At 40.0% G+C, this 14401-nt stretch overlaps 1 protein-coding gene across 12 annotated transcripts in view; it reads left to right on the top strand.

The window, feature by feature from the left end:
* rap1gapa (RAP1 GTPase activating protein a) overlaps positions 1-14401 on the top strand; it is a 150180-nt gene that overhangs the window by 117726 nt on the left and 18053 nt on the right. For 9 of the 12 annotated variants that reach the window (XM_062053337.1, XM_062053338.1, XM_062053340.1 and 6 more), the window contains 7 exons: positions 2463-2563; positions 2697-2826; positions 4866-5021; positions 9479-9550; positions 9632-9718; positions 11932-12072; positions 12650-12784. In XM_062053337.1, the coding sequence (XP_061909321.1) occupies positions 2463-2563; positions 2697-2826; positions 4866-5021; positions 9479-9550; positions 9632-9718; positions 11932-12072; positions 12650-12784 (822 nt within the window). The remainder of the gene's footprint in view (positions 1-2462; positions 2564-2696; positions 2827-4865; positions 5022-9478; positions 9551-9631; positions 9719-11931; positions 12073-12649; positions 12785-14401) is intronic. The other 3 variants (XM_062053347.1, XM_062053346.1, XM_062053343.1) reach the window with 1 other exon arrangement.

The following is a 14401-nucleotide window of genomic DNA, read 5'->3' as shown; positions in this document are numbered from 1 at the left end:
TTGTTTTACCTTGATTGAGTCAAACCTAACTTCTAACGCTTGTGTGATAGACAAAAGGTAAAAATAAAATAGATATTTTTGTGGCAGCATATGAAAAGTTTGTGTTCATGTTTCACTTCTACATACCATAGACCATAACTGTGGTGCCTTCAAAGAACCTCGATTGAAGAAACAGACTTGTCACTGTTTTTTAAAGACAGGGAATGCCTAATCCCCAGTAGATGCACTAATTATAAATTAAATCACAAAAATAATGATGTAATATTATGATTTGTATCATTCGCAGATGATATTCCTATATGTGTCAGCCAACCTATATTTTACACTCTCAAGTAAAGGGAATCTTGACAGATTTATAACATATTTAAATGAGTAATGACAGGGTATATGACTAATTAGATTCTCACTTTTTTTTCTAAACCCCCCCAAATAACATTGTGGGGGGGGGGGGGGGGGTTTGAATCTATGTTGTTCCCATTTTTTAAAAGTTGAAACCTAATTAAGGTTTTAACCAAATACGTGCTAAAAAGTGTTTTTTAGTGCTTGTAAACATATTAAGTGGTTGTGTATGGCGTGGAGACGTTTGGGTTTAGGGTGGGATGGGGGGTCTTTTAGGAGTCTTGTTTATGGGGGTCTAGAATTGAGAGTTTCACCCCTGCAGGTGAGTGATATATGGACACGTTTAATCATTATCAATCACACCCAATGCAGGAATGATGAAGCTGGTACATTCTACAGTTCTTTTCCGTTTTCCCCAGGAAACATTCATTTCATTCATCCTAATTTGGGATTGTAGTCAGTGCAGCCACTTTCAATAATTCACCCACCCTATGTTTACTCTGTGGGGCCCGGAAGTGCACTTGTAGCTTTACATAGAAACATCAATATGGGAAGTACTGCAAGCTTGAAAAGATTGCACAGGTTTGAGCACATGAACAAGAAGCCTGGATAAGTCAAAGGTCATTTCACAAAGGCCAACGAGGAGCTAGGACATTGTTGATGTTTGTTGCAAGAGCATTTCTTTACCTCTCAATACCCATAGTGACACCGGTGACAACGTTAGTGGTAGTAACCAGACAGAAAATTTCGAAATAAGGTACTAAAAAAAGTACCGTACTTTATTTCGGTGCTAGTGGAATGCAGTTGCAGCAACCTGCAACAAGTGCTTGGCGGTGATATTATGCAAGTAACTTCTTGTAAGTAATGTAGTGTCCTGACAAAAGTACACAGAGTCTGACTCTCTTTTTAAATCTATTACTGGCCTTAACACGCAAACAGCAGCCCTCATAACGCTGCAGCGCTAGGCTAGCCAGTAGCCTCAACAACAACTTAGCACTTCATTGTTCTGCACCACTGATGGTTAGGGCGAGCACGTTTGCTTTCACAAATCCCCAGAATTATATGGGCATCGATATTACAAAAGTTGTTTTTTGCACTTTCTTTATGTTCTATATTGCTGCAATAATTCTAATTTGCAAATTGTTGGTGATTTTCTTAATTATTTTGGAATTAATGACTTATTTACAAATTAACTTATAGAAATTAGGTATTTCAATTACTAGTCTGTTCAATTTGAATGTCACTAAATTCCATAAGAATAAAAAAAAATGTGTTGTGGGTTTTTGTCCAAAAATGTGCATGTTTTGTAGTTTTTTATTTTATTTTATTTTAATGTTTTCCAGTTTTTTAATTACCGGCTCAGGCACTGTTTAAGCATCGACACCATATTTCAAATGCCAATTTGTATTGGTTAAGATGTAAACGGCACCCATCCTTACTCCCAACACATAAGCCCCAACATTTGAATAAACTCAGTTGACAATTGAGACGGTTCATAAATATGTTGTAGTTGTACTTTTTTTCATTTATTTTGTTTGCAAAAGTCACACAGAATGTTTATCAATCTAAGAAAAGAAAATAGAGCAATAATTTTGCTTTTGACCTTGGCTACATGCACACATAGTGTCAGAGATATGGTTGCAAAGTGGTAGAAACATGTTGAGCTGAGCTGAAGATTTTTTGACAAGTTGGACACTTTCGATATTGGAAATTAATCAGAAATAAGATAACTGGCTACAATTGGGATTGTTTACAAAGACCGCATTAGAGATTTTGTTTGTCATAAGCAAACAGGTATTCGGATATTGTTTGAAGAAATTCTGCAAAATTTCAGTTAATTCCTGTGAATTTTGTTTTGACTCCCATAAAAGTTCCTATCATTATGCTTTTTACGCCTTTAACAATTTACAGAAACACAAAGTCCTCCAAATCCTATATGTGACCCAGTCATTTTGTGAATAATGCTTTCATTGTTATTCTAGGAGTTTTTCTAAACGTTATATTGCATCGACCGTTGAAAAATGGAAGCCAGACTACAAAAAAAGAGCAAAACTAATTTTGTCACAATGTACAGTACATGTGCAGATGCTAAATACATATTATTTCACATGTTCTGGTTGCAGACTTCAGAGGAAGAGTTATTTGGCAACAGCCAAGAAAGTCCTGCCTTTGTTGAATTCCTTGACTTCCTTGGAGACAAAATTGAGCTCCACAACTTTAAAGGGTAAAGACTAAATTGACACTAATTACACACTGCATTGCCATGATGTGTTATGTGCTGACTAGCAAGAGTGATGCTGCAGAGGAGAAACATGCCAATATGCGTGTGTGTGTGTGTGTGTGTGTGTGTGTGCTAGTTTCCGTGGAGGCTTGGATGTGACTCACGGCCAGACTGGCACAGAATCTATCTACTGCAACTACCGCAACAAAGAGGTCATGTTCCATGTGTCCACAAAGCTGCCTTACACCGAGGGGGACACCCAGCAGGTACTATGCCATCATACTAGCACACATTTGTATGGTGCATGCACCGTTACAATGCAACGCTTGACTTCTACCATCCTAATTTCCAATTTTGTCCAACTACATATGTTAGAAAGCGGGGAAAAAAACAACAACTTTTGCCCTCTGCCTCTCATAAGGATTGTGAACCATGGACAACATTCCAAAAAAGAGTGCAGTTCCCCTTTAAATGAAAAACTATATTGCTTGAATTAACTTCAGAATATTCACATACATACAAGTGCTAAAGCACATCCATGTGATGCTACTGACACCTTTATATATACTGTATATATATATATATATATATATATATATATATATATATATATATATATATATATATATATATATATATATATATATATATATATATATATAAAATCTCCTTCTCACCCCGGTGGGTGGTATCTGTGTCATCCTCAAGCTATGGTCCTCTACCTCTACCAGACGACTGGGAGTTTGAGGGTTCTGCGCAGTATCTTGGCTGTTCCGAGTACTGCGCTCTTCTGGACTGAGGCTTGAGATGTTGTTCCTGGGCTCTAATGGAGCCACTTTCCCAGTTTGGGGGTTCCTGCCCCAAGCGCCCCCACTACCACAGGGACCACGCTAGCATTGACTTTCCACATCCGTTCCAGCTGCTCTTTCAACCCTTGGTACTTCTCAAGTTTCTCATGTTCCTTCTTCCTGATGTTGGCGTCAGCTGGGATTGCCACATCTATCACCACCACCCTTTTCTGCTCTTTGTCCACCACCACTATATCCGGTTGGTTAGCCAGGAACTGTTTGTCAGTCTGGAAGCTGAAGTCCCACAGAACCTTGGCCCTGTTGCTCTCAGCCACCTTATGTGGTATGGCCCATTGGGATTTGGGTACTTCTATTCCATACTGGTTGCAGATGTCCCTGTATACTATCCCAGCCACTTGGTTTTGCCTCTCCATTGTACGCTGATCCAGCTAGCATCTTACAGCCTGCTACTATGTTCTGGACTGTCTCAGGGGGTCTTTTGCACAGTCTATATATATATATATACTGTGTATATATATATATATATATATATATATATATATATATATATATATATATATAAGTATATATATATATATATATAAAATGGCCAGGGAAACCTGCGAAACAGGCTTGTAGGGATGATATAGTCTCTTGTGTTTTTTTCCTGACCTTATATATATATATATATATTATTGTATAAACTACTACACTACTACATATCATTATCAGCTTATTTCTCTAAACAACAATACCATAGATCTGACTGATCGTCGGCGATAAGCAGAATCTAACAAATAAGTTGAAGACAGCCCTACACACACGGCCATAGGCGCCGATCATAATGCTGATCACCCACATGGGATTGATGGCAAATTCTTTCTCACCACAGAAGCAAAAACCGTGCATGCTCAGAAAAGTAGCGTCAGATTTACCGCCCGTCCGAGCACCCACTGGCAGAAATGTAGATCGGCGCCTATGCACCCGGCCTCCACCGGAAAGGTTAAGTTTGCAGCTGTGCTGATTCCCTGTGTTAAAGCGCACAGAGCCCCACCCCCCTCGCCACTGTGTCTCATAAATTTGCACACACATTATTCAGCTCATGCTTATGCACCACTTGTGATGCTTTAGAGAAACATGAATGAGAAAAGGGGTGTTCGTGGCAGAAATACATGTTAGTGCATGTTCTTCAGCTTGTTCTGCAGCACTCCCTACTGGTGTCTGCTATAAGATTGGTACAATGACTACAAAAACTACAACAAAATCACAACCTTGATGTTCAGTCTGGTATATAGAGTGCAAACAATATAATGCACTATGAATATAATTTATAGCTTTACATGAGTATGTGTATGCACAGTAATATTAGTACAACATTAGTTGCAAAAAGCACTACTATTTTACTCCCTATACCACTAATCCCTTTCTGCAGGCATTTTGATAAATGTAATATTTTCATTATTTCATCAGTCACATCAAGTGGTATCATCTTGCTGTGTCTGTGTCTTGCACTGCAGTTGCAGAGAAAGAGGCACATAGGGAATGACATTGTGGCCATTGTGTTCCAAGAAGAAAACACTCCCTTTGTGCCAGATATGATCGCCTCTAACTTCCTCCATGCCTACATCGTGGTCCAAGTGGTCAACCCTTGTTCTGACGATGTTCTCTACAAGGTAAACAGCCTTCCTTGAACTACAGCATAGATCAATGGTGTCCAAAGTGCATCCCATTTGTGGCCCAAAGCTTGTTATTTTATTGGACCGCAACATATTCTACAGACAAAATTTGAAAGGGCCTACATAAGAACATTACAAAGAGAACAAAGACAAACGGTCACCCGCAAGCCAAAATGGCTGACTATTATTTTACAGCATAAGGTCTTCTTGTCATAGTGAGCATGTGAACAATAGTCACCAGGATACACATGCTAGTAGTACTTGTAATACCCTGACTTATTTGCTAGAATGAAAAATGAAAATAGTAATAAAGTACAATAATGATAAGAAGAAACAAACAGTTTTTTAAGAAGTCCATAGCCACCAATACCACAAAGCTAAGAAGTTGTGATGTGCGAAACGATAGTAAAATATCGATACCGCCGATACCAAATCTTTATGCTCTAATATCGATTCTTAAATTTAAATATTGATACTTTTGATACTTAAATTATTTCCGATAATGTACTATTTACAGGAACACATTGCAAAATAATTACATCATTGAGCTCTTGTCTAAATGAAAAGGGATCGGTGGGGAAAAATACATACAGTAAATAATAAAGAGTATATGACACTAAACCAATCTTACATAGGCAAAAAAGTTTTAATTTATTCAGGCAAAGTTTCCTAAATAATTCATAATCTATAGGTGTCGTTAAATTATACATAGCAATTGCAATAAAACAGACTTTGCACACTTTATTTGTTCATTTAAGAAAATGACTGGCAATTGAAATGAGTCGTTCAGTATTCTAAAACAGCAAGTGTCTGGAACCTTTTATTGTAGGCTATTTGGAGACACTACATACAGAGTTGAATATAATTGAGATAACGCGTTCAGTGCAGAATAACGCTATCATTAGTTTTGCCCTGTGATTTTATATTGTTTGAATATGATTCCCCAAGAGCAGCATCCCTTGAAACGTACTACCTTTTAAATTTCACCAGACACATTAGGTATATTTGCACAAGTATTGGTATTGGATCGGTATCGCCGATATTAGCCTGAATTTTATCGAATTGGAAAAAAAATCAGCGGTATCGCACGTCACTACTAAGAAGTAGGCTGGGTTTTTTTTCAGTTAAAACTTAATTAAAGGGGACCGACAGTGCGTCCGGAAAGTATTCACAGCGCTTCACTTTTTCTACATTTTGTTATGTTACAGCTTTATTCCAAAATGGAATTAATTCATTGTTGTCCTCAAAATTCTACACACAATAGCCTATCAATGTGAAAATGTTTTTTTCTTTTTAAAACATTTTGCAAATGTATTTAGAATAAACAATTTACTCCACAGTCACATTTACAACCTTTTTTTTGAGTCTTTAAACTCTTTTTAAAATCCACCCTCTAAGATTAAGACGAACATCACTGCTCTTTTTTATCAGTTATGGTCGGAAATACACTTCATAAACAATATACAGTATATTAGATTCACCGTTCACAATATTAGGTACACCAGCCCGCACATCGGTGATATTGTGTGCATTACAAAATTAGATAAAAACAATAATACTTTATCCAACCTTTTTTTGTGTTTCCCTAAACTAAGTTTAATGTAAAAATACATACATTAAATATTAAAGAGTATATGACACTACTAAACCAATCTTACATAGGCAAAAAAGTGTCAATGTATTCACGTAAAGTTTCCTAAATAATTCATAATCTATAGGTGTCGTTAAATTATACATAGCAATTGCAATAAAACAACCTTTACACACTTTTTTTGTTTATTTAAGAAAATGACTGGCAATTGAAATGAGTCGTTCGGTATTCTAAAACAGTAAGTGTCTGGAACCTTTAATTGTAGGCTATTTGAAGACACTACATACAGAGTTGAATATAAATAAGATAACGCGTTCAGTACAGAATAACCCCATCATTAGTTTTGCCTTGTGATTTTATATTGTTTGAATATGATTCCCCAAGAGCAGCATCCCTTGAAACATACTACTTTTTAAATTTTACCAGACACATTAGGTATAATTGCACAAGTATTGGTATCAGATTGGTATCGGTATCGAATTGTATCAAATAGGAAAAAAATCAGTGGTATCGCACGTCACTATTAAGAAGTAGGCTGGTAGAGTGATTGGAGCACATACTAGTTTTGTCACAAAAAACATTCATGAAGTTTGGTTCTTTTATGAATTTATTATGGGTTACTGAAAATGTGACCAAATCTGCTGGGTAAAAAGTATACATACAGTAACATACATTATCAATTTTGGTGATGTAGAAAAGTTACAATCAAATCAAATTAGCTTTGTGGCATGGCTTCTTAAGTTCATGTGAGTGATTATGATTGACGACACCTGTTGACTTCCCTGAGCACATTTAAATAGGACTCATGTGGCGCAGTCATTAGACTCGGTTACAAACGCGACAATGGGAAAGTCAAAGAAACTCAGCAGAGATCTGAAAAAACGAATAATTGACTTGAACAAGTCAGGAAAGTCACTTGGAGCCATTTCAAAGCAGCTTAAGGCCCCAAGAGCAACTGTGCAGACAATCGTTCGTAAGTATAAAGTGCATGGCACAGTTTTGTCACTGCCACGATCAGGAAGAAAACGCAAGCTATTACCTGCTGCTGAGAGAAAATTGGTCAGGATGATCAAGAGTGAATCGGGAACCACCAACAAGCAGGTCTGCAATGAATTAGAAGCTGCTGGAACAAAGGTGTCAATGTCCACAGTCAAGCGTGTTTTGCATCGCCATGGACTGAGAGGCTACCATGTAAGAAGGAAGCTCTTGTTCCAGAAGCGACACCTTAAGGCTCGTCTAAAGTTTGCTGCTGATCACATGGACAAAGATAAGACCTTCTGGAGGAAAGTACTGTGGTCAGATGAAACAAAAATTGAGCTGTTTGGCCACAATACCCATCAATATGTTTGGAGGAGAAAAGGTTAGGCCTTTAATCCCAGGAACACCTTTCCTACCATCAAGCAAGGTGGTGGTAGTATTATGCTCTGGGCCTGTTTTGCAGCCAATGGAACTGGTGCTTTACAGAGAGTAAATGGGAGAAATGAAAAAGAAGGATTACCTCCAAATTCTTCAGGACAACCTAAAATCATCAGCCCGGAGGTTGGGTCTTGGGCGCAGTTGGGTGCTCCAACAGGACAATGACCCCAAACATGTTGTGTACAGGGGCAGGAAACGGCACAGACAACATTTATATATTTAGCTTTATGTTTATTTATATATGTAAATATACAGTATATAAATAACAAAATAATAATATATATAAACAAGGGAAATGGAGTGTGACTAAATCCAAGAGTGTGTATGGTGCGCGACTATGTGTGTGAATTGTGAAGTGTTGTGTGTTACCGAGAATGTTGAGCGAGAGGTGGTTGTACAGGCTTATGAAGGCGGTCCTCTAATCAACACCAGGTGCGCTGATTCCTGGTGATTTATTGCAGCCGCTAGCTGCAGCAGGACTGACACGCGCCTGGCGCGCACCTGGAAGTGCGCTCTTGAAGGTGCGCTCATCGGAGCGCACAGATGAGGCGCATTGGCATGCGCCCGGGCTGTGACAAAACACACGTCAAAAGTGGTAAAGAATGGCTAAATCAGGCTAGAATTAAGGTTTTAGAATGGCCTTCCCAAAGTCCTGACTTAAACCCCATTGAGAACATGTGGACAATGCTGAAGAAACAACTCTTTGTCCGAAAACCAACACATTTAGCTGAACTGCACCAATTTTGTCAAGAGGAGTGGTCAAAAATTCAACCAGAAGCTTGCCAGAAGCTTGTGGATGGCTACCAAAAGCGCCTTATTGCAGTGAAACTTGCCAAGGGACATGTAACCAAATATTAACATTGCTGTATGTATACTTTTGACCCACATTTTCAGTAGACCCATAATAAATTCATAAAAGAACCAAACTTCATGAATGTTTTTTTGTGACAAACAAGTATGTGCTCCAATCACTCTATCACAAAAAAATAAGAGTTGTAGAAATTATTGGAAACTCAAGACAGCCATGACATGTTCTTTACAAATGTATGTAAACTTTTGACCACGACTGAATCATGCGCTATAATGTCTTATCAGGAGAATGATTTTACATAGAGTAGTAAGGCAGTTGAAGCAATGAATTTTGAGAGACTTAACAAACAAAAAAAATTGAAATAGGTTTTAGCAGTGATAACAGTAATACACTATGGGAAGAGATATGTGTGCCAGGGGGAGCTTCAGAGTGTGAGGTAAATAATAATAATGTAAGATCATATTAATTACAAATTATGTTATTGATTATAATAGATCCAGAAAGGACAACAGGCAAGGACCGATGACAAGGAGATTTTTTAAAGATGCATTTTTAAATGTCATTATTTCCCCAGTTACATAATGTTTTGAGATTATAGTTATAGTTATGTGGCTTCATCTCTGTGTGAACTTCCAGGTGTCAGTGACAGCACGAGACGATGTACCTTTCTTTGGCCCCGCCCTCCCAAATCCCGCTGTCTTTAAAAAAGTAAGAGCGATAACAACTTGTAGATCTGGACTGTTCGATTCCATTTGGTTGTTTTTGTTTTGATCATAATTTTCCTTCCAGGGTCCTGAATTCCATGAATTCATCTTCACTAAGCTCATCAATGCAGAAAATTCCTGTTATAAAGCTGAAAAGTTTGCCAAATTAGAGGTGGGTCAGTGAAATAAAAAGTGGTAACACTTTAGTATGGGGAACATATTCTAAGTAACAAATACTTAATTTAGAGTTATTTGGACACTAGGGGAACATACAAGCGTTAGGGTTAGGGGTAGGGTTACTAATAAGCAATAATTCTGAGGTTATTGAGGGAATTAATTAAGAGCCAATATGTTACTAATTTGCATGTTTATAAGCAACTAATTAATATACTTAGACATTAGACTTAGACTTAGACTTAGACAAACTTTAATGATCCACAAGGGAAATTGTTCCACACAGTAGCTCAGTTACATGGATGGAAAGTGTAAGGATGGAAAGGACAATACAGGTATAAATAGACTAAATATAGCGATATAAAATATAACATATATACATAATATTTACATAATATATGTACAGTATATTATATATACTGATATATGATATTATATTATGTCTATATCATATATACAAAATATAACAATTACCATGTACGCACATGACGACAATATTACAGTATATGTGACAGCTGCAGCATAAAATAGAGAGTAAATCCAGCAGAAAATAGAAAATAGACATTAAAAACAAAGAGAAATAGCTAACATAGAAGGTGTCAAGTAATAGACAGATATCAGTATGGCGAGTGATTATACAGCTGGATGGAGTGCGGAATGAAGGAGTTCTTGAATCGCACAGTGCGGGAAGGAAGCTGAAGGAGCCTGTTGGAGTATGAACTCCGCTGTCACTCAATTGTCAGGTGGAGTGGGTGGGCAGGATTGTCCATGATGACCAGCAGTTTGTCCAGTGTCCTCCTGTCCCTCACTGACACAAACGCCTCCAACTGCGTGCCAATAGTTTGGCCGGCTTTCCGGATTAGTTTATCAATCCGGTTTGAGTCCCTTTTGCTGGTGCTGCTCCCCCAACAAACCACTGCAAAGTACAGGGCACTGGCCACTACAGACTGATAAAATATCTCCAACAGCTTGCTGCACACATTAAAGGACCTAAGCTTCCTCAGGAAAAAGAGTCTGCTCATGCCCTTCCTGTAAACAGCTTTGCAGTTGTCCTTCCAGTCCAGTCTGCTGTTCAAGTGGACTCCCAGGTACTTGTACTGCCCCACTACTGCCACCTCCCGGCCCTGGATCTTGATGGGATCCACCGGGGTCATTCTCTTCCTGAAGTCGATGACCAGCTCCTTGGTCTTGTCCACATTAAGGACCAGATGGTTTGCCTGAGACCACTCCACAAAGTCAGCAATCAGTGTCCTGTACTCCAATTGCTGTCCCTCTCTGATACACCCGACCACAGCAGAGTCGTCAGAGTATTTCTGCAGGTGGCCGGACCTGGAACTGTACTGGAAGTCTGAGGTGTACATGGTGAACAGGAAAGGAGACAGGACTGTCCCCTGTGGAGCACCTACACCACTGACCACAGTATCCGACAGGGAGCTCCCCAGTCGCACAAACTGGGGCCTGTCAGACAAGTAATCAGTGATCCAGGAGACAATGGATGAACTGACACCCATCCTGAACAACTTGTCTCTCATCAGAATTGGCTGAATGGTGTTAAAGGCACTGGAGAAATCAAAGAACATGATTCTCACAGTGCCCTTCCCACCATCCAGGTGAGAGTGAGCATGATGCAGCAGGTATATAACAGCATCATCTACTCCTACATGGGGCTGATAAGCAAACTGTAGAGGACCCAGGGAAGGAGCCACCAGGGGTCTCAGTTGATCCAGCACAAGTCTCTCGAGGACTTTCATGACAGGGGAAGTCAGGGAAACAGGTCTGAAGTCATTCAAGCCCGATGGAGTGGGCTTCTTGGGCACCGGCACTATGCAGGATGTTTTCCATAGCGCTGGTATCCGTTCTGACTTCAGACTCAGGTTGAAGATGAAGTGCAGGATCTCAGTCAACTGAGCAGCACAAGTCTACAGGACCCAGGGGTTGATTCGGTCAGGGCCTGCTGACTTGGCTGGATTGACTCTCTCCAGCTGTTGTCTCACATGTCCAGGTGTCAGACACACCGGGCTGGCTTTCTCAGTGGGGGTGGAAGTGGGGGGATAAGAAACAGCGGTGGCAGGTAACAGCGAAGGAGTTTGTGTATTGTAATGGTGAATATGTTCCCCATACTAAAGTGTTACCGAAAAAGTAAATCATTGTTCCTCTTCAAAATGACGACGTTCTTAAGTCTGTGTTTATATGTGTGTGCGTGTGTGTTAGGAACGAACGCGGTCAGCCTTGTTAGAGACGCTGTATGAAGAGCTGCATGTGAACAGCCAGGCCATGATGGGCGTTGGTGGAGACGACGACAAGCTGGAGAACGGCAGTGGAGGTGGAGGGGGCTTCTTTGAGTCGTTTAAGGTAACTAGCCAGTAAGCAGCAGAGGCAGACTTCCTTTAAAGGAGACTGCCTCTGTTGTTGACACCGAGTAAAGAAACAGTGAGACTTTCCTGGAAATGTGCTCTGCAGCATGCCAATTCTCATTTGAATGAAAGCAACAAAGCATATTTCCTAGAATGCGGAAGTCTTCTATTTACAATACAGTTTGATAGGGGACATCAGAACTGGCATTTGGCCTCTGTGGCATGTAAAGGTGGCGTCGTCACTCTAAGGGCTTTAGCAGTAAGCTGTGTCCTGCTTTGGAACTACACCATGCTGCTGTGCTTCTCTACCATGTTTCTCAGCTATCATCCCCAGAAACGCCTGCTTCTCCACTCTGCTAATACATGCACTGGGTTTTTCCCCCCGCTGGCAGTCTTCCCCTCGCTTCCTTCACAACCTCTAAACTTATTGAGTCATGTGACCAAAGTCATGTGCAGCTGTTGCTTCCTTATCAGGATTAACATCAGTATGGTGTTCAGGGTCAGCTCCGAGGCTGACAGTGATTGGGCGGAGCCGCAAGGGTCATCGCCATCTGAATGTATGTCTCTCTCTGTAGCGGGTGATACGCAGCAGGAGCCAGTCTATGGATGCCATGGGTCTTACTTTCAAGAAGCCGCACACAGTGTCCACTAGCCTCAGCGGCAGCTTTAACCCCAGCACACCCGCAAAGAGCCCCAAATTCCAAGGGATAGTAAGTACAGACCCACTCCTCCTGGTCTTTGGGGAGACGCGTCTTGGCATCTCTTTCTCCCATAGAACTACTTGAGCTCATACCCCCTGGCCCCCGCACTTGCCTGCTGCACTAACGTTTCACAGAGAAGTGTGATACTTTCGCTTTTCCTTGAAGCTGTGTGCCTGGGTCCTGGCTCTTACATTGCAAGGGTTGCACATCACACGCCTGAGTGACTTCACACTCACGGAAGCAAAAGACTTGCAGGATCATGACGCACAAAGGAGCTCCTGAGAGTTTTGTTACACATTACACAAGTACTCACTTATGGTGCAGTACATACTGATGAATACACTATGTGTGTGTATAAGATTGTTCTATGTGTTATCAAGGTAAAATCAGGACATGTATACTGTATTCTGTTTTATACTATTTGGACAAAAGTGTGGCACATCTGCCCAATACAATTAGGACCTTAGGACTCCAGGCCCGGGGGCAAAGGGGCCCATTCAGCAACTGTTTTTTTCATTTTGTTCTTAAGCCCACTTACCAAGTTTTTAAGGAGATTTTTGTATTCATCAATGTTTTCTTAGCTGGGATTTGTTCGTAGGTAAGAACAAAATCTACGAGTGCTTCGGAGCACTCTTAGGGTGGCCTATTTGTTCTTAAGTGTGACAAGTTCCCTTACTTCTATCGTCTAATGTTACATTAATATCATAGATAGATAGATAGATAGATAGATAGATAGATAGATAGATAGATAGATAGATAGATAGATAGATAGATAGATAGATAGATAGATAGATAGATAGATAGATAGATAGATAGATAGATAGATAGATAGATAGATAGATGGATGGATGGATGGATGGATGGATGGATGGATGGATGGATGGATGGATGGATGGATGGATGGATGGATGGATGGATGGATAGATAGATAGATAGATAGATAGATAGCTAGATAGATAGCTAGATAGATAGATAGATAGCTAGATAGATAGATAGATAGATAGATAGATAGATAGATAGATAGATAGATAGATAGATAGATAGATAGATAGATAGATAGATAGATAGATAAGACAGACAGGCAGACATATAGCAAAATAAGCAATATACAGACATTTCAAAATACTATGTGCGTACACACACACACACACACACACACACACACACACACACACACACACACACACACACACACACACACACACACACACACACACACACACACACACACACACACACACAATCATCAATTACCGGGGCATTGATTAAGTGATTGGTGACTCTTTAAAAGACCTACAGGCCTCTCACACCCTGTTGCAACTCAACCCACACAATGGCAATGCTTTTGCTGCTACTGCAAGATGCCGCAGATCATGCCCTGGGGAGGGAGCGCATATTTCACGACCATGTAGACCTATTTGCCCAAAGTGACGAATATTTATTTGAACGCTTTAGGCTACCTCAGCAGTCCCCCCTTTCTTAAACTTACGTTTTGACATTATGTATTTCCCCAGCGGGATAATAGGTATTTCTCTTCTGTAATCTGTTTGTGTTTTCTCCTTGTGTTTGATGCTCGGCTTTTCCGCCGGAATTGTGTCCTTATATAGGGAATTAAGGGCGTTTACC

The sequence above is a fragment of the Entelurus aequoreus genome, linkage group LG07 (assembly GCF_033978785.1).
Source record: "Entelurus aequoreus isolate RoL-2023_Sb linkage group LG07, RoL_Eaeq_v1.1, whole genome shotgun sequence".
Taxonomy (NCBI): domain Eukaryota; kingdom Metazoa; phylum Chordata; class Actinopteri; order Syngnathiformes; family Syngnathidae; genus Entelurus; species Entelurus aequoreus.
This window is presented reverse-complemented; position numbering and strand designations above follow the sequence as displayed.